The sequence below is a fragment of the Staurois parvus genome, unplaced genomic scaffold (assembly GCF_062004578.1).
Source record: "Staurois parvus isolate SC_StPar_1 unplaced genomic scaffold, SC_StPar_1.0 ptg000334l, whole genome shotgun sequence".
NCBI lineage: Eukaryota > Metazoa > Chordata > Amphibia > Anura > Ranidae > Staurois > Staurois parvus.
Window position 1 is genome coordinate 698,206 of NW_028318130.1, and position 26,369 is coordinate 724,574.

At 40.5% G+C, this 26,369-nt stretch overlaps 1 protein-coding gene across 2 annotated transcripts in view; it reads right to left on the reverse strand.

Moving 5' to 3' along the window:
* Positions 1-2,627: 2,627 nt before the first annotated feature.
* Positions 2,628-26,369, reverse strand: part of MFAP3L (microfibril associated protein 3 like) — a 60,072-nt gene continuing 36,330 nt past the window's right edge. For both annotated transcript variants that reach the window (XM_089684030.1, XM_089684031.1), the window contains exons 2-3: positions 22,882-23,228; positions 2,628-8,968 (exon numbers count right to left, since the gene is read on the reverse strand). In XM_089684030.1, coding sequence (XP_089540156.1) covers positions 8,136-8,968; positions 22,882-23,215 — 1,167 coding nt within the window. In that variant the 5' untranslated portion in view covers positions 23,216-23,228 and the 3' untranslated portion in view covers positions 2,628-8,135. The remainder of the gene's footprint in view (positions 8,969-22,881; positions 23,229-26,369) is intronic.

The following is a 26,369-nucleotide window of genomic DNA, read 5'->3' on the forward strand; positions in this document are numbered from 1 at the left end:
TCCACTGATGTAAAGTCAGTGAGAAACACAGAAAGGCTTATACACATGATCAGCACACTTGCACAGTGCATTATTGTGTCTGGAGCACCCACGAGCAGAGTTCCAAATGGACTACTGTTCCCTGTTTAATTGTCCAGCTTTATTTACAAGATTCGATGTATACTGCACACTGCTTATTCCTCAGTGGCAACCAGCGATGGTCAGTGAGGAGGTGGTTTTGGCCAGTACAAATTGTGAACTGAAAGTTCTATTTAATGTGTCAAACCAATCAAGGAGAAAAAAAAAAAAAAGTACCTCTAGTGTATACTTTGCAAGTAGAAGCGGCAGAACACTTCCACACATGTATCAGTGCCTAGGCACATTCTGTTCCCTGACTTTACAGGTGTCTAGCAGAACTTTGACAGGCCTATTTCCCCCTCTTATTTCAGAATTATATGGGAGTTATCAGGATACAACTGTGAGAACAGGAAGAGCTGCCCGCTAATGGCTTCCATCGCCACTAATCAGACGACTGTCTCACGGCCTCAGTGCAATAAGATAGGATAACAATGTGTACCTAGGCAAAATAACAATTTCTAGAATGCCTACTGTAGGTGTGATACCATTAACAACTGACTTGACTCATAGCTCCACCTTGACACCAACAATGGCAAGGAATTAGGCTTTGTCTTTGCTGAACCCCTTCATGCTTAAGGGTAAAACAAATTTAAATGCCTAAGCACAATTTTGCAACTTTGACATATGTTGTAGTATTAAATCGTACATATCATCACAGTTACTTTGTACATCCAGGTGAATTATACCTTGTTTTTTTTCAAGACAAATTGGGCTTTCATTTGGTGGTAAATGGTAATGGATATCTCCTGATTTGTTTTTATTATCAAAGGAAAACTGGCTCAAAATAGTAAAAAAAAAATATATATTTTTTTTATTTAGCTGTGTGTTTGTTACTACCATAACCTACCACCAAAAAACAACCCAAAATAAATTCTCCAGCCCTTGACGATCGCAGCGATACCATATATGTGTATGTTATTTGTACCCGTAGTACAGCCCAGAAACAATAGTGCGCATTTTGTTTTTGTCTTTTTTTTCCCCAAAAACACAATGACATCAATTTTTTTCTAAAAATCTGACATTTGACCCTGACCTTTTGACCTTGACCCAAACACTTTCCCTGGCACTAAATTAGATCAAACCTTGATCTAGGTATTTTTTCTTTATTTTTTACTCTCTGTTTTAATATTTATTTATTTATTTTACTTACAAACATTCCCCCCCCTCTATGCCAGGAGTTAGATAGATACAATGTATCTCCTCCATTTATAGAGATAAAAAGAAAACAAGGGGGCTGGGCTATACAGTGACTGATCACTGTGATAGCCAATCAGAGGCTATCACAGCGATCATGTGACCCGGGTCCCGATTGTTAGAATGCGACCTGGTGCTCTCAATGACACCGCGGTCTTTGTGCTGGGAATGCGCCGTGCCGTGCCCTCCCACCAGAAAGACAGGTATGCAAATATGCGGCCCCATGGAAAAAAGTCCAGTTCTGTGAGGCCACATATTTGTGTTATGTCGGCGTCAAGGGGTTAAAGTGTTACTAAACCCAGGACCCTGCATTCACTATATCTTGTCTCCCACAGTACAAAGAACATGGAAATGCAATTATTTTAGTAAATATATAAAACGGCAAAATACCTTTTCTCATCATCAGTTACAGCAGTCTTGTGACTTCTATCAGTGTCCAGCACAGCACTGGTTAAAGCTTGCAGGAGTTTTCTAGGAGGATGCAGAACCTCTGACCTTTGTCTGGACAGTGCTGATTGGCCCATTGCTGATCACATGCACTCTCCCAAGAAAAAAAAAAAAAAGCTCTAGCAATACACACTAAACTGAGCATGTGCAGAAGGGCTACGGATTCAGTCTACCTTATCTGCGTGGACATTTGAACAAGAGGAGGGACAGAGAAGTAAGGATCAAACAGTCTTTTTACGCAATGCAGAGTATTAACCCCTTAGGTTTCAAAGTGAGTATAACAAGCATGTTTTACTGCATATACAGACTGATTTTACTGCTGTGGGTTTAGTAACACTTGAATTAAGGGTGGCGTAGTAACTTTTGTCATTTAAATACAGTATTCACGGGGCAATGGCAATAAAAGTGAAGAGAACACAGAATTAGGCTACCCAACACTGTTCAGATGAAGACATCAATTTGCTAAGAATATATCAGTGGCCTAAAATATACAGGAGTATCCCTCTGGTAACACTAGATCACAGCAGTAGTGTTATGCCACATGTGTTGTAACGATTACCCTTCTATCACCCAGTAGTATTACATCATGTTAAGAACAGGTCTTCCCCTGAGTTGGCATCCCAATCATCAGATTTGGTGGCTGCATTAGTTTTCTTATTTTCTTCTTATTTTCCCTTCTCTTTTCACCTGGTGATCTGGCCAGTAGCACACCTGCTATATTAGTAAGACACATCTCTGGATGAATGAAAGTATGAGCAAAATATTTTATGCCAAGAAACGGGGATGACAACTGTAGGTGATTCAGTGCTTCTTTATAACATCTGTCTACCAAAATAGGATCTCTGAAATCAAACAAAATGACAATCATATTGCTTTTGTTAGTTTAATGTGTTTTGATTCCTTAACAGCTTCACAGCTATTACATACCAGAAACAGAAACAAGAATTGAGTACAAGTTTTCACAAACACACATAGTTCCAAGCCTGTCACTGCACAGAAATGATGGCTATTTGGTCAGTCAATGTAGTGTTCGCCAATACAGAAGGATGATGACATTGACAAACAGTCCGATAAAAAAGCATCTGTATGCAGGTGAAAAAAATGTGATTTATTCCTGACAAAGTGCAGATCTTTAGATTTACAACAAAAAGTATAAAATGTATGGCCTGCCATAATGGATTATTGACAACTATAAAATTTCTTCTAACCTTTTGGTACAATGATACTTTAACCTTACATTGGTTCAAGTACTAGAGGTCTGTGGCTTCTTTCCTTAACATATATCTTCAGCAATATACAGAAATCATATAACCCCACTGAAACACTTAGAGGAAAACTGCCGTGAAAAATAAAACAGAGGCTACCATCCTTAAAAAATGCAAATTGTCCGTCATATAAAGTCTCTGGCCTCAATATTTTTGGTCACTAACCTGCAAGTATGCAGATAAGAACTTCTGATTTTATTCTGACTTGCCTAAACTGTAGATTTTCCCAGGTGATCATTAAATCAGCTAGACAAGCATTTTAAAAATGAGGTGGACAGAATTGGCAGGCTCCATATTCTGTCATGAGAGATTTACTTTATGGCCTCAATTGTAAATGTCAAGAAAAAAGTGGAGGTATTGCCAATGAGTATAATTGCATTTTGTAAGCTGTATTATAAAAACAATCAAATCAGCCAAAATCTGACTGGCTGTTATGGGCAAACTACCTTTCTTTTTCTCCAGCTTATGTATGTGTGGTCTTTATGTTTTAAAGGGTTGCAAGACAAATATTCACTTTCCTTGATCTAAACAAATGCAGGCTTCTAGCACTATTGAGAACCTGTATTCGATTACCACATTTGTCAGCTCAGTTTTAGTAAAGTGCGCCATTTATATGTTAATGTAATGTACCAAAATAAAATTCCTGTAAACGGTGTCTAAATCAGGGCCTGAACCAAGTCTTCTTAGGTGCCTTTCGCACAGGGGGATTCCGTCTGCGATCTGCTTGCTCTGCAGGAGATCTGTCAGCTGATCCCTGCTGAGCAGGAAGATGACAGGTCTGTGTCCATCCTTGCAGAGCGGACACGGACACAGCCTGTTCTCCTCTATGGGCGGTTGGATGTCTACGGACTGCCTGTGTTTGCACCCGACTGCCAGCTGATCTGATCTGGCCAGACAGAAGGGATTGGATCTCCATCCGTTTGCTTTTAGTGGATCGGAGTGGATGTAGGCAGGTGTAAACAGACACATGTCCGTTTACACCAGCTGCTGCATAAAAGGAAAATGGAGTTTCCAACAGGCGGATCTGATAGGAATGTTTGTGTGAAAGGGGCCTTATGGGGCTTCACAGAATATGGTCATACATATTAAAGATTTTTTTTGGACTGGTCAGATTTTTGGAATGGTCAGATTGAGTGTAAAGTTGGGTACACACTGGCCAAAAATCAGCTGGAAACAGTCGGTTCAGCAGGAACCAACTGCCTTTCAGCCTTTGTGTACAGCTGTCTGTTCTGCAGAAGCTGTTCACACAACTGTCTTCTGTCAAATGGGCATGCTTGAAAACCAGCATCTGATCAGCACTGATAGTGTCCTGACAGAAAGGGGGGGCCCCTTGTCAGAATACAAAGGCGCAGAGGGGGAGATTGCTGCACTAACATTGCTTGTGTTAGTAGAACGATCTTTCTTTTTTTTTTTTTGTTCAGCCCGTTGGGTTGAACGAAAAAAAAAAAAGATTCTACTGTGTACCTAGCTTAACAAAAGGAAAAAGAACTCTTATTTTCCTTAGAGGTGGGATGATTTTTCTTAGCTGTAGGCCAAGGCCTTTTTGCTGGAACAGAAGAGTACTCTTACCTCTAGTAACATCCTTTAGGTGCCTAGGCTGCCCCAGAATTGTTAGCGGATTGTGAGCCAGAAAGTTCCAATTCGGAGGAACTGCTGCTCTTAAGTTTGCGATCCCATATATTGCACCTCAAAAGGAAACAACTTAGCTCTAAAACAGATAAAAACCTTGATTAATTATGAACCAACTGCTGAAGTAGATGTATAAGGCCTCATTCGCACCATGGTGCAGAGATGTGAGTTTTTTCTGCACACGTTCTGCAAGGGCACAAAGAAAATAATTGTTCTCTATGTGCCCGGTCTACAACACTACACTGGTATCAGTGCGCAGGAATCTACAATGTGCATAAAACTCACTGAAACGCCCATGAAAACAGATATAAACATACGTCTCTGCAAGTGAAATCTGCACGGTTTTCCCATCAGTTTTTATGCATGTAAGGTGTTAATGAGGCCTAAATGGTCAGAAAAGATCAGGTCACTGGAGGTAGCAGCAAGGACTAAAACTACTTGTCTCTTGCAATAAGGAGCAACGTCAGGAAAACAGCGCAGAGTGTGTGCACATGTGCCACTCCGGCAAGTGATGCAACACTTAATTCCTTGGTGTTTTAACCCTTTTTGGAAAGAACAGAAAAAGGAGCTAGCATGTTACCAAACAGTTTTAATAAATCAAAGGAGCTCCTGGTGCTTAGCCCACATGGCATACTCACTAAACAAGCCTTCAAAGACTGGTTCACACCAAAGGCTGTGCCACAGCTCTGGACCTTGAAAGAACTCTGTGACTAACAGCGCATAGAAAAAATATCCAAGCCAAGATATGCCAATCTAGATAGCTGGATAATGGACCAGATCAAGCAGCATGTAAAATAAGTAATGATTGGAGGGAAAAAAAAAAAAAACTTTAACAAAAGTAAAACAAATGGCTATAAAAACCCAAAATGTTTCTCAATAGCAAAAAGGCTTTCTTCCTCTTAGGGCATTAGAGAAAATCTGGAGGTATGCCATGAATGGGAGGGGTTATACTGGGCTGGTCACTATTTTTTGCAAGTGTCCAAATGCTCCTATAGCTGGCAGTATAACCCAACTGTCTCTGAATCATGTGTACCTCAAAGAACGAAAGTGTATCTTATTTCAGCAGCACTCTATAGAGGATGGAATGGAGAGGATGTTATCATCCTTGCAACTGAGTCTATTTCTTACACTGCCTCCAACCACGCCAAAGGACTCCATATTAATCTTTTCAATTACAAGTACAAAAATAATACAACTAATCTACAATATCTCCTCAGTGACCTTAAAGTGGTTCTAAAAGCAGAAGGTTCTTTACCTTCATGTATTATATGCATGGAGGTTTAAAAACCGATGTGCAAGAACTGCTCCCCCCCCTACTTACATGAGCCCGATCTTGATCTCGAACCAGTGATGTACATGACAGCATAGGCTCTCCTAGCTCTATTTACTTGGCTCAGACACAGCCAAGCCAAGCCAAGCTGGGGGGACACACAGAGCCTGCTCAGGAGCAAGCAAACAGAAGTGCCCCCATAGCAAGCGGCTTGCTATGGGAGCACTTGGTGGGGAAGAGGGGTCAGGAGTGCCATCGGGGGACCTGAGAAGAGTAGAATTGGGGCTGCTCTGTGCAGAAGCATTGTTTGTTCAGGTTTGTTCTTTTTTAATTTTTTTAAATATTTCCTTTACAAGTATGCTATTTTCCTTTTATTTAAATGAGAGGTGGTAAATGATATGATGGTCTGCAAATGGTCATCTCTCATTTTCCCCTATACAGCTGTAAAAATGGATATTAAAAAAGTAGCTAGTAAAAATTAATTGTACTTAGAATTTGATTGTAAAAATGATGTTAAACCCAAAACCAAAAATGTAATATATTGCAGCTCACCATTCATTAGATGTGGTGGCTATATGAACCTTCGTATCCTAGGCTTTTTTGTTTCTGGTGATCTGGCCAGTAACACACATCCGACATTGGTGAGACACAACTCTGGAGGTATGACCACAGGAGGCACAGCAGACAGTAGCACTGTCAATCTGGGGGGGCAATGGTAAATGCACCAGCAGATTTTAATACAGTAACAAATTGAGCCAAACTCCAGCTAACACTTTATAACCAGTTACAGCAATAGTTTTTCTCCTTTGGGATAAAGGTTTTACACTAATAAAGCTAATCACGTTAAATCACTCCTATCAGTGTTAAATGGTCTGTCTCATCCATGTAAACTGATACATTCTGCTGAAGAGTTGTGCTTCGAAAAAATAACAGACTTGCTAGCTGGATCACCAGAAGAAAATAGAAGAAAGAAAGCCTAAAAAAGAAACTAATACAGCCATCACATCTAAGAACTGTTAAGCTGTAATACAATAAAGGTTTGCTTTTGGGTTTAATACTGCTTTAAAAGGGCTAGCCAAGAATCCTGTGAAGGAATGTCAGACGACTGCCAGTTAGGCGCTACTGTTCTAGACATACAACTCCAATCTGTGCAAAGTGACTGCAAACCTGACTTTATTTCCAAATTAGAAGGAACACAGGCTTGTACTGTACTGTAATGTTAATAGTTTAAAATCTCTGGCGATCTAATTTATAAATATGTCCGAAGATGTGATGAACAGCAAAGTCTTAAGAACATTCTGTTCTCACACTGCACAATTACAGTACTTCTGAACTATGCCCAAACTAAGTTATAAATAACAATGAGTAATCCTGTTTGACGGCAAACAGGTCTGAATTTGGGGAGTTCTGTACAGTTTCTCGGGTGTGTCTAGGAAAGTATTAACTAACCTTCATATACAGTATTTATGAAATTAGGGAAGAACTATCCCCTCCTCTTTGGCATTTTCCGACATGTCAATGAGCTCAGCTCAAAGCACTACATTACACAGTGTTGTCCAAGTGTAGTTCAAAGCATGATCAGTAGAAAAAAAAATGGATGTTCATTCTTTTTTGGCAAAAAACTGTGATGACTTAACCAGACCTTTCTAAAACAGTAATCAGTTTAAAGGATAAAATATATTGATTTTTACACTTGACTACAGAGGAGCAGCACTCTGATTGTCAAATGACAAGGCCCTTGGGCTTACTAATGCATTTGGAACGCTTATCCAGGGTTAGTTCCATTTCTTGTTGAAGGTGAAATACCATTAGGCAAATGTTCCCTGTCATATGAAGTCTTCAGCAGTAGAGCTATTTCAAACTGAAACAATATTTACAAATGTATCATGACATTTCATTGGCAGGAGGACATAAAAAAATTAAACCAGTGGGTTAACCACAAAATAATAAATACATATTTAGAGTCTACTGTAGCTATATTTCTTAGTGTGATACCGACTTGGTATCCTATACGACACCAAAAGAGTGCAGGTGTATATCCGGTGGTATGTCACTGAATGCCATAAAACTCACTCATCAAAGCTGCAGGTGAGCCACTAATGATTTTGGGGAAGAAATGGTTGTTTCTTCTAGTAAGGCTAAGTGGCAATTTGTTAACATCTTCTCTATAAGGTGCTCCAAGTGTCTATTAGTGATATGCATAGATTTCCTATCTAGACATGGCTTTCATAGATAATACACGTAGTAGGGTTATCTGGGGGAGGTTCAGTTATTTCAGAAGTCTGAGTACATTCTATTGATGTAGAGTCATCTTTTACACTTGATGGTATACTGTCCTGTGATTCTGTATCTAAACACTGTTTCTTGCCCATAGGATGTACAGACACTGTTATAGCAATTTGCCGAGGAGGCTCATGTAGAGAGGAGGCATCTGACTCAGCTGTTGGAGAATCACTCCGCTGCAAAGCATTGGGGATGGTGAAGACTTCATCCACATCACAAACTTCCTGGCCAACAGCTCCCTGTCTTACAAATATATGCCCTGGTTCATCCAGGCCAACAACCTCCATGATCTCTTCCATTATAGTCCTACAGTTCATAATAAGCGGGGGTAAAGGAACACTTCTGGCCAGTTCCTCAATGTATCTTGCAAACTCCATTGTTTTAAATTGAGTGACTTTGGCAAGCTCGAGTGTCTTGGCAGAAGTGATGATGGGGATTCTTTTTGCAATCTCAAAAGCCTTTTGCAATTTCTCTGCACCTTCTGTCCTGAAGAAATCATTAATGGCTTTCTCTGTCTTCTTCAAATGACTGCTCATCATACACAATCTTGTTATATTCAGAACCATCACTATGGTAAATGCCACCAGGCAGACAATCATGTAGTAGATTCCCATGTCACCAGAGGTAAAAATGACTCTCAGAGTAACTGTATTGTTTACAGTGCCATGCGCATTGGTAGCGACACAAGTGTATTTTCCTCTATCCTCGAAAGATACACTGGTGATATTTAAAAGTCCACTATCAAGAATCCACCATTTTCCAGCTAAGGAAAAAAAAAAAAAAAAACAATAGGAGATTAATACACTGTCAGTTGTTAATAAAACTGTATACTTGCTTGTATTCCACCTGCTGAAACAAGTAGTAACAAAATAGTAACAACAAAGTATAAACAGCAATATGTGAAAATGAAAGTAAATGTGACAATAAGTCACAGTGTGTATGCACTAAAACTATACTATTAATCACAATACATAAAAATAGAAAAAAATAGTTTGAGTCATCATAGCATCATACAAGCCTTTTCTTGACGACAGACACAGGATGAGAACATAGGGACATAGTGTTATAATGCTGCTTTCTACAGATTTGGACACCAGTAAAACAAAGCTGTAAGAACAACCCAGTAAACCCCTCTAGCTACCAGCATGCTTTGTAGTTTATCAGCAAATAGTAGGAGTGGATCATAGGAGCAGAGAGAAGGGTCCTGTGCGCTGTAATGTACTCCAAGAAAAGAATTTTATGGAAAGTCAAAAACCCTATTTTCTTAGTTGTACATTATGGGTGTGGGATGACAATTCAGATATATAGAGATGCACAAAACCAACAGGTTAGAAGAGGTGGATCAACAGAGTCGCACAAAGAACCAAAACAACTGGAGCTGGCAAAAGCTGAGGCCTGAACATCTAACCAGTAAAACTTAAAGAACATGGAAGCAGAAGACCAAGTGGCAGCCTTGTCAATCTGAGAAACCGATGCCATGAAAAGCCCATCCTGATCTACTGGAGTGCATATGGACTAGTAATAGGGGAAACCCAGGCCTTGAGGTCATAAACTTGAATGATGAGCTGCTGAATTCACCTAGCGATACTGGAAGGAAAAGCATTCAGTGTAAAAATTGAGATGTAGCTGAGAGATAAACTTAAACAGCAGGGACTTCATCCAGATAACTGAGTTTAGGACCAGAACAGAGAGAAGGTAAAACAATGCCACATTGGGAAGAAAAAAGACCCTGTGTTTTAAAACAACCTTTTAATTTATCACAAGAAAGGGTTCTTTACAGGTTAAGGTCGCAATTCAGAAGCTCACATTGCAAAACTGACATCGACAAGAAAGGCAACCTTACGAGTAAAGAGGCAACCTTACGAGTAAAGATAGACAGCAGAGTATCCTGAATCAGCTTGCGAAGGCTAGAGGATCCCAGGATCTGGAGAGGAGTAGAGGATTTCACATATGAGATTTTACCTTTTTTTTTTTTTTTCTTGAGTACTCTTCACCTTGGATGTCTCTTAATGACATCCTCCATGAACTCAAGAGGAGTTTCCCATCAAATGACGAGGTGCTTCTCACACTGATGCTCCACAGTAATAACATTCTGAGGCAGTGTGCGGATGGGTGCCATTTTGCTGTAGTTCTATTCTGGATTTATGGTATACAATATTTGGTAACCCATTAACTGAATATAGAGTAGGGCCAGAGGCAAGAACTCTAGTTGATGGTGGACAGAAAGATTCTTCAGGACAAATCCAGGATCTCCGCACAGAACCTTGGACTAGAACATTAAGGTCTGCCATATGTACAGTCGCAATAGCAGGTTGCAGGGCAGAACTTGTAGGGGAGAATAAGGTTTTACAAGGGAGAATGTGGCCTTATCCTAGGTTCACATTTACAAGGTTCTGTGTGTCACATTTGCACAGGCACAGCAGTCTATTCACTTGAATAGGTTGCTGTGACTGCATGAAAAGGTCCCAAAATGTCCATGCACAATGTGTTTCCGTTAAATGCACCTCCACACATTTTCTTAAGCAATGCATTTTGTGTGTGGTTGCAGCAATGCGTGCGATTTACAGATACTCAAGCACCCACTGTGTAAATAGTAATCATTAATAATCATTAGCTATTGCTTAATATTCTTAATGACCTTTCCAACACCTTACGCAAGAGTTCCTTTATTGTATTTACTTGTTCTCTTCTGCTGCTGTTATATTATTGAAGAGAATACAAAGCAGTATACCATGGCTGCAATTTCCTGAGTCAGAACACACTGTCTGAATAGCAGGAAATAACAGAGATCTGAAATAACATGTTCCATCAGTATTTGTACTAGGTAATGAATGCACTACGGCACAGACAAGTCCCGCCTGGATTATTTTAATACTAGCATTGGCATGACATTTTGCTAGCTGCTTTTCCATTAGCAGCAAGACCATTAGAGCTATTTAAATAAGTTCAGAGCTTCATGAAACTCGCAGCCCAGTGAACACAGTGCATGGCTAGCATGTCATACTAACTATACACAGGACTGTTGGCAATATAAATTACTACTCCAGGCTTAATATTGTGAATGTGCAGATACTAACAATGCTGATTAACATATTTGATCAAATTTTATTTTCTGGGGTGTTTTTTTCTTAAAGGCAAAGGTTACATGTTACATGATACCTCCCTCATCCCCCCCTCCCTGTGACAGCAGGTGGGGATTCTGATCCCCACACCCGCTGTCAGTTTTTAAAAACCGTGAGGCTGTGAGGGGTTCTGCCCACACAGTCACAACATTCAGATTTCTGCGAATAAATAAACTAATGGTACCATCTCCCACCATGGCAGATGGCTTGTACTTCTCTATTGGCTGCGGGGGGGGGGGGGGGGCTTGCTGATGAGCTCTCTTGTAGTCCTCTGACAAGCCCTCCAGCTTTCAAACAGAAAGAGAAAGCCTGTATGGAATTACTGATCACGGTGCAAGGAATTCCATGCTCCAGCAGGAAAAATTAAAAAAAGGGAATTTTTTTCTGCATTTAAAAAAAAAAAAAAAAAAAATGAATGTGCTGAAGCAACCAAGAAATATAAGACCTCTATATTGGAATAATGAGAGACTTGCTGAACTACAAGAGTTAATTTCTAAGGATCACAGCAAAAAACATAAGGATGCACAAAAAAAAAAAAAAATCTTTTGACATTTGATTTAAAAGTAATATTTTAATTATAAATGGAGCCTGGTGGGCCAAGTTGGCCTCTTGTAGCTTATATATCCTGAAAAGGCCAACGGTGAGATCTCCCCATCATGACAAACTCTTTTCATGTGCACCTGCAATTTAATTTGGTTTAAAGTACAACTAAAGGCAAAACTTTTATTTTATTTAGGATAGGGTAGAGAGGAATCAGAACACCTGTTGGGATTTTATTGCCGTTTGTATCCCTGTTAGGGAGAATTCATTCCATTTGTCCTGTTTACTGTCATCATGGAGAGTGAAACTGAAAGAAAATCCCACATTTTGGGCTGTTACCAGAACAGAAATAGTGGGGAAATCTTCCCATGGGAACACTAATTCTGATGGCCTTAGTGACAACCTGGGATTTCCTCACTTTGGATGGATTTCCTCTACGTTCCTGTTTTGGATATGAGACAGGAAATAAAGGCAAAATCTCCCTAGTGGCAAAAGCAACTGACAGGGCTTATAACTCTTCCTTGCTGTATTCAAAATAAAATTAAATTAACTAGTTAAAAAAATGAAAAAGAAAAAAAAAGGCATTTGTTTTAGTTTTGCTTTAAGGCCTTGTTCAGACAGGCGGTAGCTTTTGCAGCCCCACCATGTACCATTTTTTCCAGAGGAAGTTGTCCGGCATCTAGAAGGCCACATGTTGCCTCCTCGACAACTTTTTTTCAACCCTGAAAAGGCCAAATCATGGCCCAATTCACTTTAATGGGTTGTGACAGGTGGTATAATTTTTGCTTCAATCATGCAATGTTCTTTAGCTGGGCAGTAAAACCAGGGCTCAACCGCCTGTTTTTCCTGCTCCATGGCCACACGTACCAACGAGCCCTGAGAGTTGGATCAGCTCATATTGGCAGAGCAAGTGTGCAGACCTAGGATCACAGATATCTAACCATTGTCCCTGAACAAGAAAAAAATAATTAGGAGATTTAACTCACCAGCATCTACCTAAACTGAGTCCTCGGTTTTGGGTGGACTGACCCTTAAAAGAAAAAAAAGATTCTGCTAAAAAAATGTATCCCTTATTTTAGATATAGGAGGAGATTTAAAACAACTTTCAGGGTCTAATTGATGTCTGTGTCCCATTTTCCCAATGAGAGTGGTCACTAGGTAGAAAAAGAGGGGAAGAGTTCTCCAACCCGGGCATCTAATGATGTAACTACAGCCACAGCAGACTATGCAACTGCTATGGAGCCCTACAGCAAAACAGGTATACAACGGTCTGGCTACATGGTGGTCTTCACAGACATAAAAATTGTGAACATTTGTTATTTGATACAAGTAGTTTTGGAGCCTCTATGCTTTTTCTATAAAAGCTATTACTATTCTGTATTACTAACCTGTGGACCATTTGGGAGATGGGAGCTTGTTAATAGATTTGCTATAGGGCCCCATTACACTTTACAGCCCTGCAGACATGCACCTACCTTATACAAAACTAAAAAGGATTTCTGGAGTTCTATAGTAATAGTAATGCTATCAAAAACTTACCCCTAATTTCAGTATGCAAAAAAATTATTTTTTCGCTCTACTAAAAAATTTAAATAATTCATCTGTGTCATGGCATTAGTGCTTGAGTTGTTGACTGAATTCCTCTAAATTCTTGTAAGCAGCTCACTGCTTCTCCAAAAAATGTTAGCCTCGGTTCACACTAATGCAATGTAATTTTGGCACGATTTTCAGTGTGATTATGTGCAACTTTGATGCGACTTGGCTACCTTTTTGCATAACATATGAGGCCAAGTCAAAATCTAAGTGGTACAGAAACCTCTTCCAAAATTGCACCATGCTGAGTTACACTGATGTGATCGGACACCATTGATAATAACGTGATTTCCCTTGTCATGCGATTCTGTGCCACTCAAGTTGCATCACAAATTGCATTAGTGTGACAGGATTCTTATTCAGAGCTGGAGGAAAACAATAGTTACCTGGTAACTACATTTCCATGAATCTTTCAGGACAGAACATGAGAAAGAGGCTCCACTTACCTAAAACAGGAAACACGTCATCCCACAATCCAAATAAAAACAGCACAGTCACCTAGTGCCCTCCGTAGTATGGAAGAACCAAAGGCAACTAATGGAATAACATAAGTACACAATACAACCCAGAATACAGGGCAGGAATCCCTGCTGTTCTGGAAGATTCATGTAATTGAGTTACCTGGTAACTAACTCTTGTTTTCACATATCATCTTCCAGGACAGCACATGAGAGGACAAGCTAGAAATCTATTAGGGTGGATCTACTGCTTGCAGGAACTATTCCACAAGGCTTAGTCCTGACCTGATAGCAGGCCATATAGATGTGTCAAATCACCAGATGAAAATTGGACCAGGTGGCAACTCTGTACAGCTGTTGAGGCATAACTACTAACTCTGTCCATGCAGATGCCAAAGACCTGTGGAATGATCCAAATCCACTGGGAGGTTCTACTTTTTAGAATTTATGTATGGTGTGCACCAAAAAGGTGAATGTGATCCACCTGCCTATGGTGTTCTTAGATTCCCGAGCAACTGACTTGGGTCCTGTGAATAGTACTACACGGATACTTTACTTTTTCCATCATTGAATTTCTAAGATAAATTTAGTATGGCTTTACTTTCTATTTTAGGATGGTTTTGAAAATAGGGAAGGAATCACCAATACCTAAGCCTGTAGCTTGGGGTGAATTTTATTCAGACCCTCAGATCTATTATAAGAAGTATTCATTCTAGGAAAAAAGTACAGTGGGATTTCGTGAAAGCTAAAGCTACTGATGTGGCAAAATAGCTACTTGCAACATGGTCCTAAAAATAATGTCCTTGTTCAGCAGTGTACAAAACAGTGAATTTAGAGCAGTAAGCTGAATAGACCATTTCTATCTCAGAAAAGAAAGACGTGCTAGATTGCTGTTTAGTCAATGATCTGTGCAGTGGCCTTAGGGGTGTAGGATTGGCTCCTGGCATATTGGATAATTTTTTGGGTTAGGAGTATTCTATGTAGAGTCTTGCATTGTATGTGCAGCATGGCAGCACTACGAGTGTTTTGGCTACCAAGGGCTGTAAGGATAATCCTTGCCTTTTCCCATCCACAGGGATTCTTGGGTCACTACAGGAAGTAACGGAGACGGCAGGAAAAACCACACCACGAAAACTAGGGATGTGCCTAGGCCCTAGTCCAAATATTTTCCTATGGGAAAGGAAATCTGAGACTTTCCCATTTACTTACATGCACACTGGTCAGTATCAGACAGCAGCTATGAAAGCCACTGAGTTATTTACAGCTCAGCTATGCCAATGCATAATAAATAATATTAAACTGCATATGAGCGATACACAAGGACAATCAGATAGCATATAAGCAGATACAAATGATTACCAACACCCAACATAATAATCTTCACATGAAAGATACCTATAGACACCTAGATAATAGGCCCTTGTATCTAATTATCCCTTTATCTAGGAGATTTCCGCCCCAATGCCATACATATCCAAAATGATTATGCCAATATGTATGACTTTCCTCCCATCTGAATACTGGTATGGCAGCTATGTGAGTGTTCTGTATACCCAAACACCTACATTTAAACGCACTATAAAGCAGAAAGGAGCTGAGTAAATGATGAACATGACTATTTTATGAATGACTGGTGCCCTGCCCAATGTTTGAATTCTGACAGCACTCCAGCACCATCTGACACATTGTGATATTGGTGGGAGTGAAGTTACTGTATGTAGATCTCTACTTCTGGAGACTGAGCCTGTAGTAGTAGCAGAACATTTAGACTTACTATACCTGTTCTGTTAGGATGGTTGTGTAAATGAGATGTACAGACTATTTAAAATCTATATCCAGTCAGATAGAAAGGTCAGAGTGTTAGCAAGTCATGATACCACATCTACAGGCCACATTCCTGCCTATAACATGTGCTGCAAGCAAGTATCACATGAATGAGCTGTCTGCATTTGCAGCAAGCTAATCTGCTACCCCAGTTAGACAATCAGCCATGCAAGAAGTTTATACCACTATATAGAACATAAACCCTAGGAAAGATCGGTGACTGCACAACCCAATGTTAAGGGTTTCAGTGTAATCGATATGGCTTCAAATATTCAACTATAACTTTAAGACCTCAACTGGAGGAAGAACCATAAGTACAATAACTTATGATGAGGAATCCGCTTAAATTGCTTCACAAGTTATATGTTTAAAAAGGTAATTTTTTTCCTTTGGCTATAGCTGGCAACACTGATTGATCAGGGCAATAAACAAAAAACAATAGGGTGCCCATACTTGTACCAACATTTGGATGGCCACTGCTGAACAAGCTGAATTTTGATCCATATATGGCTGGCTTAAGGGAGAGCTCCACTAGAGTCTCAGTGCCCATGGGGATAGCTGCTTCTCCTCCAGTGGAGAAGGTACCTTGGGACAACCAAGAGTCTGATGGGGAAGAAAGGTCCCACAACTAGGTACTAACAAAAATAGCCTAGAAAACTCCTGAAATGCAACCCTTCCCCAGGTCCACTGTCCCAGGAATCTTGGGGGAGCATGCATTCAAAGGCCCCTTAAACTAGCACAATCCTTTTTAGTGTTCCTGTTCGGCCAGAGGAAACACAAATACTGAGGGCACTAGGTAACTGTGCTCTTTTTATTTAATTATGGATGATACAGTTGCAAGAAAAAGTATGTGAACCCCTTGGGATTACGTGGAGTTTTGCATGAATTGGGCATAAAATGTGCTCTGAAAGTCATCTAAGTCACAACAATAGAAGAACACAGTCTGCTGAACATAATACTACACAAACATTAGATGTTGTCATGGTTTAATTGCACATAACATGTAAACATTCACAGTGAAGGGAGGAAAAAGTATCTGAACCTTTGGACTTAATAACTGGTTGACCCTCCTTTGGCAGCAATAACTTCAACAAAACATTTCCTGTAGTTGCAGATCAGACCTGCACAAGACCAGATCTGGAGTAATTTTGGACCACTCCTCTTCACAAAACTGTTTCAGTGTAGCAATATTCCTGGGATGTCTGGTGTGAATCGCTCTCTTAAGGTCATGTCACAGCATTTCAATCGGGTTGAGGTCAGGACTCTGACTGGGCCACTCCAGAAGGCGCATTCTGTGCTGTTGCAGCCATTGTTTTGTTGAATTACTTGTATGCTTTGGGTCATTGTCCTGTTGCATCACCCATCCTCTGCGGGCGGACAGATGGTCGTACATTTTCCTGCAAAATGTCTTGATAAACTCTGGAATTCATTTTCCCATCAATGACAACAATCCATCCAGGCCCTGAGGCAGCAAAGCAGCCCCAAACCATGATGCTCCCTCCGCCATGTGTTACAGTGAGGATGAGGTTTTGATGTTGGTGTGCTGTGCCTTTTTTTCTCCACACATAGTGTTGTGTGTTCTTCCCAAACAACTCAATCTTGGTTTCATCTGTCCACAGTATATTTTGCCAGTAGTGCTGTGGAAAATCCAGGTGCTCTTTTGCAAACTTCAAACGTGCTGCAATATTCTTTTTGGACAGCAATGGCTTCCTCCGTGGTGTCCTCCCATGTACTCCATTCTTGTTTAATGTTTTCCTTATTGTAGATGTGTCAACAAAAATGTTAGCATGTGCCAGAGATTTCTGTAGGTCTTTAGCTGACACTCTGGGATTCTTCTTTACCTCATGCAGCATTCTGCACTGTGCTCTTGCAGCCATTTTTACAGGACGACCACGCCTAGGGAGAGTAGCAACAGTGGTAAACTTCTCCATTTGTAGACAGTCTGTCTTACCATGGACACATGAACATCAAGGCTTTTGGAGATACTTTTGTAACCCTTTCCAGCTTCATGCAAGTCAACAATTCTTGATCGTAGGTCTTCTGAGAGCTCTTTTCTGCGAGGCATGGTTCACGTCAGACAGTGCTTCTTGAAACCAGTAAACCCAAAACAGGTGTGTGTTTTTTAAGGGCAGGACAGCTGTCAGCAACACATCCAATATCATCACACTGATTGGAGTCAAGGTTGGCTCACTCCTGGCTCCAATTAGCTCTGGGAGAAGTCATTAAGCTAGGGCCTCACATACTTTTTCCTCCCTGCACTGTGAATGTTAACATGTTATGTGCAATTAAACCATGGCAACATCTAATGTTTGTGTAGTATTATGTTCAGCAGACTGTGTTCTTCTATTGTTGTGACTTAGATGACGTTCAGAGCACATTTTATGCCCAATTCATGCAAAACTCCACGTAATCCCAAGGGGTTCACATACTTTTTCTTGCAACTGTATGTTTCCTGTTTCAGGTAGGTGGAAAAGCTCTCTCTGGGATGAAATGTGGGGGTGAAACAGTTAGATGTATTAAATGGTTGTTGTGAAACATGTCAATTGTGTATTTATTAAAAAAATAGAATACATAAATAAAATCGCACAGACATAGCCTTGAAAGTTATAGGACTCCCATGTACTGCAAGATGCAGAACAAAACAGATGATCTCCAACAGAAAACCCCCTAAGTCTACATTCCTTAAAATAACTTATATTATTAAATTTTTTACATAATGACTAATAAAAAGCTGCTCACCAAATACTCTAGCTTTCCTTGAAAGTGGAGAAGGTTTTGTTGCTTAATACATGATATGTTTTTGGCTCATAACAAATTGTCAGACTAGATAACACAGGAAATTCTTTCACCCCATTAAAAGAGTGTTTCTGTGATTAACGTAGACAAGTCTCATCAGCATGCTAAAGAACACAGATCTGTGACTTCCACACAGTCATGCAGTGGATGGCTAATCCTTAGCACAAGGCAGAAAATGCATCCCATAGCAATGTAACAGCTGGGACCTAACTTTTATCAGAGGTTGACAATGTTAATGAAAACGAGATTTTTGACTTGCTGTAAAATTCTTTTTTTTGGGGGGTGTTTAGGGACACAAGGTCAGAAGTAATTCTGAGACAACAGGGTTAAGCTGCTGTCCACCAGAGAACTGGACTTGGACTTCAACAGTCACACAATTAAAGCCAGATACCACGAAGCAAGGTGGTAAGCCAATCCTTACGACAAGGAATCTGGGTGACCTCGAAAAGCCCAACGAGAGTCTGCAAGTAGTCTAATGAGGTCCGAGTACCACATCTGCTTGGGACAGTCCAGTGCGATGTAGCACTAGAATCCCCTCTTCTGAATTTTTTAGAGCAGTTGAGGAATGAGCTTCAGAGGAGGTAAGGTGTAAATCAAACTGAACTGACCCCACAGAGTCAGAAGAGCATCATCCACTGCTTTGGATAAACAATCCCTGTACCTGGAGACAAACTTGCTCAGTTTGATGTTGAATAAGGAAGACAGGAGGCCATATCTGTTGTTCACCACTTAGGACATGAGGTCCTGAAAAACGTTCTGGTGAAGAGACCAGTCTCCTGAGCCCAAACAATGTTAACTAAGTTAGCACCCCTAACTAAGTGCTAATTTCTCATGCCTGGTTTGTGCATGACAAGACCAGACAGACAGAGTTGGAATCTGGTTTTCCGCACAAGAGAGAAATTAGGCTTCCTTCTTTCAGGGCTGATGGACTTTTGGTATCTCCTTGATGGTTATTGTAGGCCACAGCCATGGCATTGTCTGTCTTGTCTGCAGCATGACTGGGGGACCATGTAGGAGAAGGGTCCAGTGTAGGAGAGTCAGTCTTACGGCTTGCCAGAATGTTGATTGGGAGCATCAACTCCTGAAGACCATATTTCCTGGACATTCAGGGAATTGTAAACCTCGCCCCAAGCATGCAGCCATGCTTACCACCTTCGCGGGACAGGGAAGGATGGATTCTCTGGACTCTGAGTCAGAAATCCACCATGTCAAGGAGATTTTAATCTAGTTGGACAGCAGAAATGGGCGATCCCAAGAAAAGGACCTGCCTGTTGAGCTGCAAAGGTCTTGAGTAGAATGGAGCAAAAAGAACAGACACGAAAAGGAGGCCACCATGAGGCCCAGAAGCATTATGCAAAATCGAGGTGATGGATGCCTGACTGACCTGCAAATTCCAACAGCTGGATCTCAGAGAAGCAGTCTTTTCCTACGATAGGAAAATGTTGGCCTTGGTCGTGTCCAAGATTAGCCCCAAATACTCCAGGCAACAGCAAGGCTGGAGGGCAGATATGATCAAGTTGATCAAGTATCTGAAAGTTTAAAATTAACTGGATTGGCTTTTGGATATAGGACGACAAGACTGGGGCTGAGGAATCTTTCAGCAAAAGTTCATCCAGGTACCCACTGACAAATAAGGCCCTGACAATTTAACAGGGACAATAAGCACTCTTATTGTGTAGAAAGTGTTGGTGTGTGGGAAATACGGTAATATGAAGCAAGGCATCTTGCATGTCCACTGATGCCAGGATCTGGAGAGACATGACAACAGCTCAATGGGGAATTTGGGGATACACATATCAGTTTAGGGATTTTGGGTCCAAAATGGGGCAAATACCTTCACTCAATTTTGGGACTGTAAATAGGTTTCAGTAAAATCCCTTGAAACTTTGCTCTGGTGCAACTGGACTACCACTCCTTGCCTGATGCTGATTCAGGGCAGCCAACAAATCTGCCCATCTTTGTGGTGAAGCTGGCAGATTGGAGGGGGCATGATAGAATTTCTATTTTGCAGCCCTTGAAAATGACAGACTGGACCCAGAGGTCCAGAATGTTATTAATCCAGACTGGCAAAAATGTCAACAGATGTCCCCCTACTGGAGAGGAGGAGCAAATGGGACTAGAGGAGGATTAGGAGGACATGGGATGGAGGATATATTAAGTTGTAAGAGTTGTGTTAAAACAAAAGTGGGTGCACCGAAGGACTCGGTAAGATGGCCAGTGGGTGGATTTGGTGGGGAATGTTGGTGGTCAGGGAATAAAATTCCCTACACTTTTTCTGAGTCAGGGACTCCAGAAGTATTGTAGCAATTTAATCCATTTAACTGCCATAATTTACTAATATCTAGGAAGAAAGAGGCTGGCAGCAAGGTCCTGCATAAAAAAAAACCACAACAAACACTCATCAAATGGTCAGTAAAGTGCTTAGTAAACACGCATTTAGGCATGTAAACTTACATATCATATTCTCCAGCTAAAATGTATGCATGTAAGCACGTACATGCATTTACAAGTGTTTAGATATGTACATGCGTAAATGACACAGCTTTTTCTATTTTGATTTTACGGATCTTTACACAGCTCAGTTTTACTGATGTAAACGCAGCTGTGCGCATGGGCCCATGTCTAAAACATAGTACGGCTCAAGCAATGGTGTAGTAAGATATGTGGGTGATAGATGCAGTAACATTTAATAGTATGGGTTATAAAAAAATAGGTTGTGATTAAGGTACATAATAGACTAATGATTGGAAATGCTGTTTGTTCCAAGCACCTAGGATGTCTGCTCTAGATTCCATGCCAGTATTATTACTAAATAATAGGTGAAATATAGTTTAAAAGGATAAGTTTACCTTTCTAAACATGTTACATATTAAACCCAACTTCTGGGTGTAACAGGTTAAATGTAAATCTTCTAAATAGGACACAGATGGCAAAAAAAAAAAAATCTGAAGCAGGGTAATAACTCCCTTGCTCTAGCCAAAATTAAAAAAAAGTTTTGCCTATAGTTCTACTTTAAACAGGTTTCATCATAAAATATATGATTTTTTCACAAACAAAAACCACTTTAACAGTTAGTGTGAGAAACAAATTCTACTGTGCTCCTGCTTTGCAATTGCCCATAACTAGTCAAAAAGGAACATCAATTTGACCCCACTAACCGTTAAAAAACTGGCTGAATGTTCAAAAAAAACAAAAAACCCAGAAAATTTAGCTTAGCTAAACTTAGCTTACAGGCCATTACCTCATCCATCCCTGTATCATATCATGACATGGGTGCTCAAAGTGTGGCCCTCCAGCTGTTGCAGAACCACAAGTCTCATCATGCCTCTGCCTTTGGGAATCATGCTTGTACTTGTCAGCCTTGCAATGTCTCATGGGATTTGTAGTTCCACAACAGCTGGAGGGCCACAGGTTGAGCACCTGTCAGGAAAGGGCTCACTGCTGGTGGTGCTGTGGCTCACCTGCTCTCTGGGCTGCAGTACCGGGACTTACCAGCAAGTGCCTTTCAGCAGCCAGGATCTCACCTCCTGCAATTAAGCCATCACCTGAGGCTGATTGCAGGAGGTGTACCTAAACAGTAATCAGGCCTGTAACCAGTGCCTTGGTGTTTGTTTTCCCATGAGCCTTTGCTGTCCTGTATCTGTATCCTGACTCCTGTGATGTACTTGCTTAACTCTGATTACGACTGAACTGCACCGACCCAGCTCTCCCTTTGACTATCCGTTTGCCTACTCCTCTGTACCTGATCCGCTCGATTGATCCTGACCCGGCCTGCTTGACCATTCTACCTCTCCAGCCCTGACTATGCTTTTATTTCTGTACATACAGTATATATATTGGGTGAAGGTTTGGTTATTTGGTTTTTGTTTGTACTGTGTGTTTTGTTTACTGGTGTATCTCACAATAAATTATATTATCCACATCACTCCTGAAGTCTGATATTCCCTGTGTCAATCCACACATCTCTGGTCATATCCGGATTACTGACAGCACCCATGTCATATGATCACATAATGTAAAAATCCAGGGACATTTTCATAGATGTACAGAGCATAGACTTATCTGTTGTTCAAAGTGAGAAACGTTCAGCTTGTTTATCGTGACTTGTGAGTCAAACAGGAAGGGTGCACACATACAGTACATGATATGATTGTTGATTAATTACTATTTGGAAGCACAGTGTGAGGAATTTAAAAGTATGCCTCTGTTGAATGTTCTTCTTCACTGGTTGCAGCTTCCTTTAGTTTGCATTCTATACTGCTTTCTAAATGGACTAAAATGGAGAGACTAGGAGAAAGATGACAGCAGTGCGCTATTTGGATGCATTTATTAAGTAAGCTTACCATTTTCCTCTTTAAGTAGATGTCCATTAGAGTTGTACCACTGAAAATGAGGATCGGGGTGTCCCTCAATATTGCAGTGAATGACCACACTGTTCCCTTCTTTCACAATGATATGATCTACTATTGATGTGACCACAGGTAATGTATCCAGTGCCTCGGAAGTATTGGCAATATGATTATTAGTCTCTGCTGAGTTTATTGCCGTTGCCAAAGAAAACAAAAGAATGACGAACAATGACGGTCTCCAACAAAATTTGCCGCTTGTCATGGTGATGTCAGTCTCCGTGATTAACCGTGCAGAACTCCCAAAATGGAAAAAGTGTGTCTGGCCCATCAGGAAATCTCGCCTGTAAAGCAAAGAGAAATTTAGAAGTTTGGAACTATGCAGGCAATAGGACACTTCTACTGTTGCATTTTAATGAGGTCACGGTTTATAGTGTTTGTATGGACAGGTGCAAATGGTGGGCTGTAAAATGTGCTTTGCTTTAAATACTTTTATAGGTAAAATTCCACTTTGAAGTGGCCAGTCTAGTCATCTCTAAACAGCATATTTCTACCTGGGTATCGCTGCTCTGCATATACATCATTTTATATGTAATCACACCATGATGCCTCTAAAAAGGTAATGAGCTAAACAGCATTGTAACCAGGTAGCAGAACTGAGTAAACTGCTTGCTGTGCTTTGAGCAAGTATCAATTATCTACACCTCTGCTGTAGAATACTTCCCTCCCCAAGAGAAAACACACAAAGGGAAAAGGATGTTTCTGCATTGTATATTTCAAATGTAGCCAGAAAGGAGATTCACCTAGATATGTAGAAAGAAGGTCAGAGAGGGTTAAACAAGGATCCACAAAAGCCAGAATGTCCTGCCAGCTACAAAGGCATGCTTCGGACCCATTCACACCACTGTAATGTGGTCATTCACATTACATTTGTTGATACTATTTTGTGCCATTCATTTTGTATGGCACCCCAACACAGCTTCACAAAACACCAGAGTTGCAGCACACAACAATGCAATCACATGTGATTGGAGAAAAATACTGCAGACATGTTTTCCAGTCCACTCTGGTGCATTGGCAGCCCATTTTTCAGAGTTCATTGCAAATTTTAGAAACAGAGATTACAAGGAAATACAGGTAAAACAAACGGGTAACAAAGAAGGGTGGGATACTGCATACAAGTATCCGAACAACCTTTTACTAAAGTGAGATTATGATACATACAGGTTTTGTTGACATGAATTAACAAAATTAGGTGAGAATGTAGAACACCCGAAATAGAAGATGTGTTGTAGGCATAGAAGAGTAAGTGGTTGTCGGGCTCTTCGGCCCAGAAGAACACATAGAAATTGGAGATTATGGGAACACGTCTCAGATTATACGCAAGGGATGATAAATGTATCAGGTGATATGGTAATACTGGAAAGGGACACACAGAGAAAAAAAAGGAAACAAGTAGAGAGCAGTAGAGGGAGAGGAAGAAACAAGGGATGGTGTACTTGCTCCACCAGAGGAGGGTTGACATCGCTGGCAACCCATGAATGGAATTCAGAACAGTGTCGGAACATGCTCCAGATGGAAGAGAACAGATCCTCTTCTCCCGTTTCCTGTGGGCAGCCAATTTTAAATAAAAGGGGTGCCTCAATGTAATGCGTCAAAGTGAACAGATGTGATGAGCCCTTAGGCTTTTAATAAAGGTTCCCTTTGGGCTGTAAAATAAACCACTTAAAGAAGTTTGCTATATCTGTGCATAATATACTGTCAGAAATATTGTCAGTTGATTACTTCTGTCTGTGCTGCATTGTTATCAATGACATTGATCCCAGATCTCTTGAGAATATAGAACCCTTCTCATCTAAGTTATAGAGAAGAGGAGAGGGGGTGGTGTTCATAGACTTGTTCTTTGGTGAAAACACTGCTTGTATGGCGAGTGTGCAGTGTCAACATAGGGCAGGGAGTTACTGGCAGGACTGCCAGATGAAAATTAACCCTTTCACTGCCAGGTCAGTATGGCGTACTGACCTACAGAACTGCTTCCAGCTGGCTAGGTCAGAAAGCTGTAAGGACATGGCATTCCTCCTTTTGTTATAGGTTCATGGTCACTGAAATGACTATGAGCTTATAACAAAAATGTTCAGCAGACTCTGAATAAACCAATAGCTGTAATCAGTGGCTAAAAATTTGCCGATTGCAGCTATTTACCTAAAATGTGACACCCTCCACAACACTGCCACTGCTGCTCCCAAAACCAAAGTACGTATGACATGTTTGTTATTTAAAAAAAACCCCCACAAAAAAAAATCCTTTAGAATCACTTTAAGGTAAAAAATGTTTTGAGTTTCGAACCACTTTAAAGGAGAAATCTGAAGAATTACTAATACTGTATATTTTGGACAGATATTCTCCTAGCAACTAGCCCAATGCATTTCTTTTTGGGTACACTTTTGTTTATAAATCAACCCTTTTATTCACTATTTGAAGAGGAGTGAAAGCATTTATATCCAGCTTGGAGAGGCCCAAAATGTGGATGGAAAAAAAAAGGAAAGAAAAAAAAGCAAAATGTCCACATTGCTATGCCCTCATGTTTTCTCATTTGTAAACACACTGACGCCAGTGTCTTTCTAAACAAGAGTATTCCCATAATATAAAGAGCCTTGAAGAAACCCCTCTTTGTTCCAAGTCACTGAGTGTCTATGAATGGGTATCATTGTCTAGCACTGGACACCCTCCAGTATAATTTGTTCCAATGTGCTTCCTAAACAGTCCACCAGCTATGTGCAATTTACATTATACAGACGCCAACACCTAGCCAAGGAAGATTATAAAAAATGTCTTACCTGCAAATTGTTACTAACTTTCTGCATGTTCCATTGAATAAACAGCTCTAGCAAATGCAATTTTTCCATTTTTTAAATACCCCAGCTTCTCAAACCACTAATCCCAATGAAAATAATAAAAAACAAAATGTATTGGACCAAAAGTGAGACTGGCAGACATAAAGTTTCCATTTCCAACTTATATTGTACTAGCAGAGTACTAATACAGACCTGGCTTCACTCATGCAATCTTGTAAATTGTCCTGCTCCCCTTCAAATGGGTTTTAAAAAAACATTTTCTGACAGCTACAGGACTTGTATTTACTTATAACTATTCTCTAAACTGATACCCACAGACTACCTTGGTAGACTTCTTTGTGTGAAATATTCATTGGGATGTTTTTGCCTTGAAATGTACAATGCACATGGAGATGACCAGAGACTGCGGACATAGTACAGGAGATGACCAGAGACTGCAGATGTACTACAGGAGATGACCAGAGGCTGCGGACATAGTACAAGAGATGACCAGAGGCTGTGGACATAGTACAAGAGATGACCAGAGGCTGCGGACACAGTACAGGAGATGACCAGAGACTGCGGACACAGTACAGGAGATGACCAGAGGCTTCAGACACAGTACAGGAGATGACCAGAGGCTTCAGACAC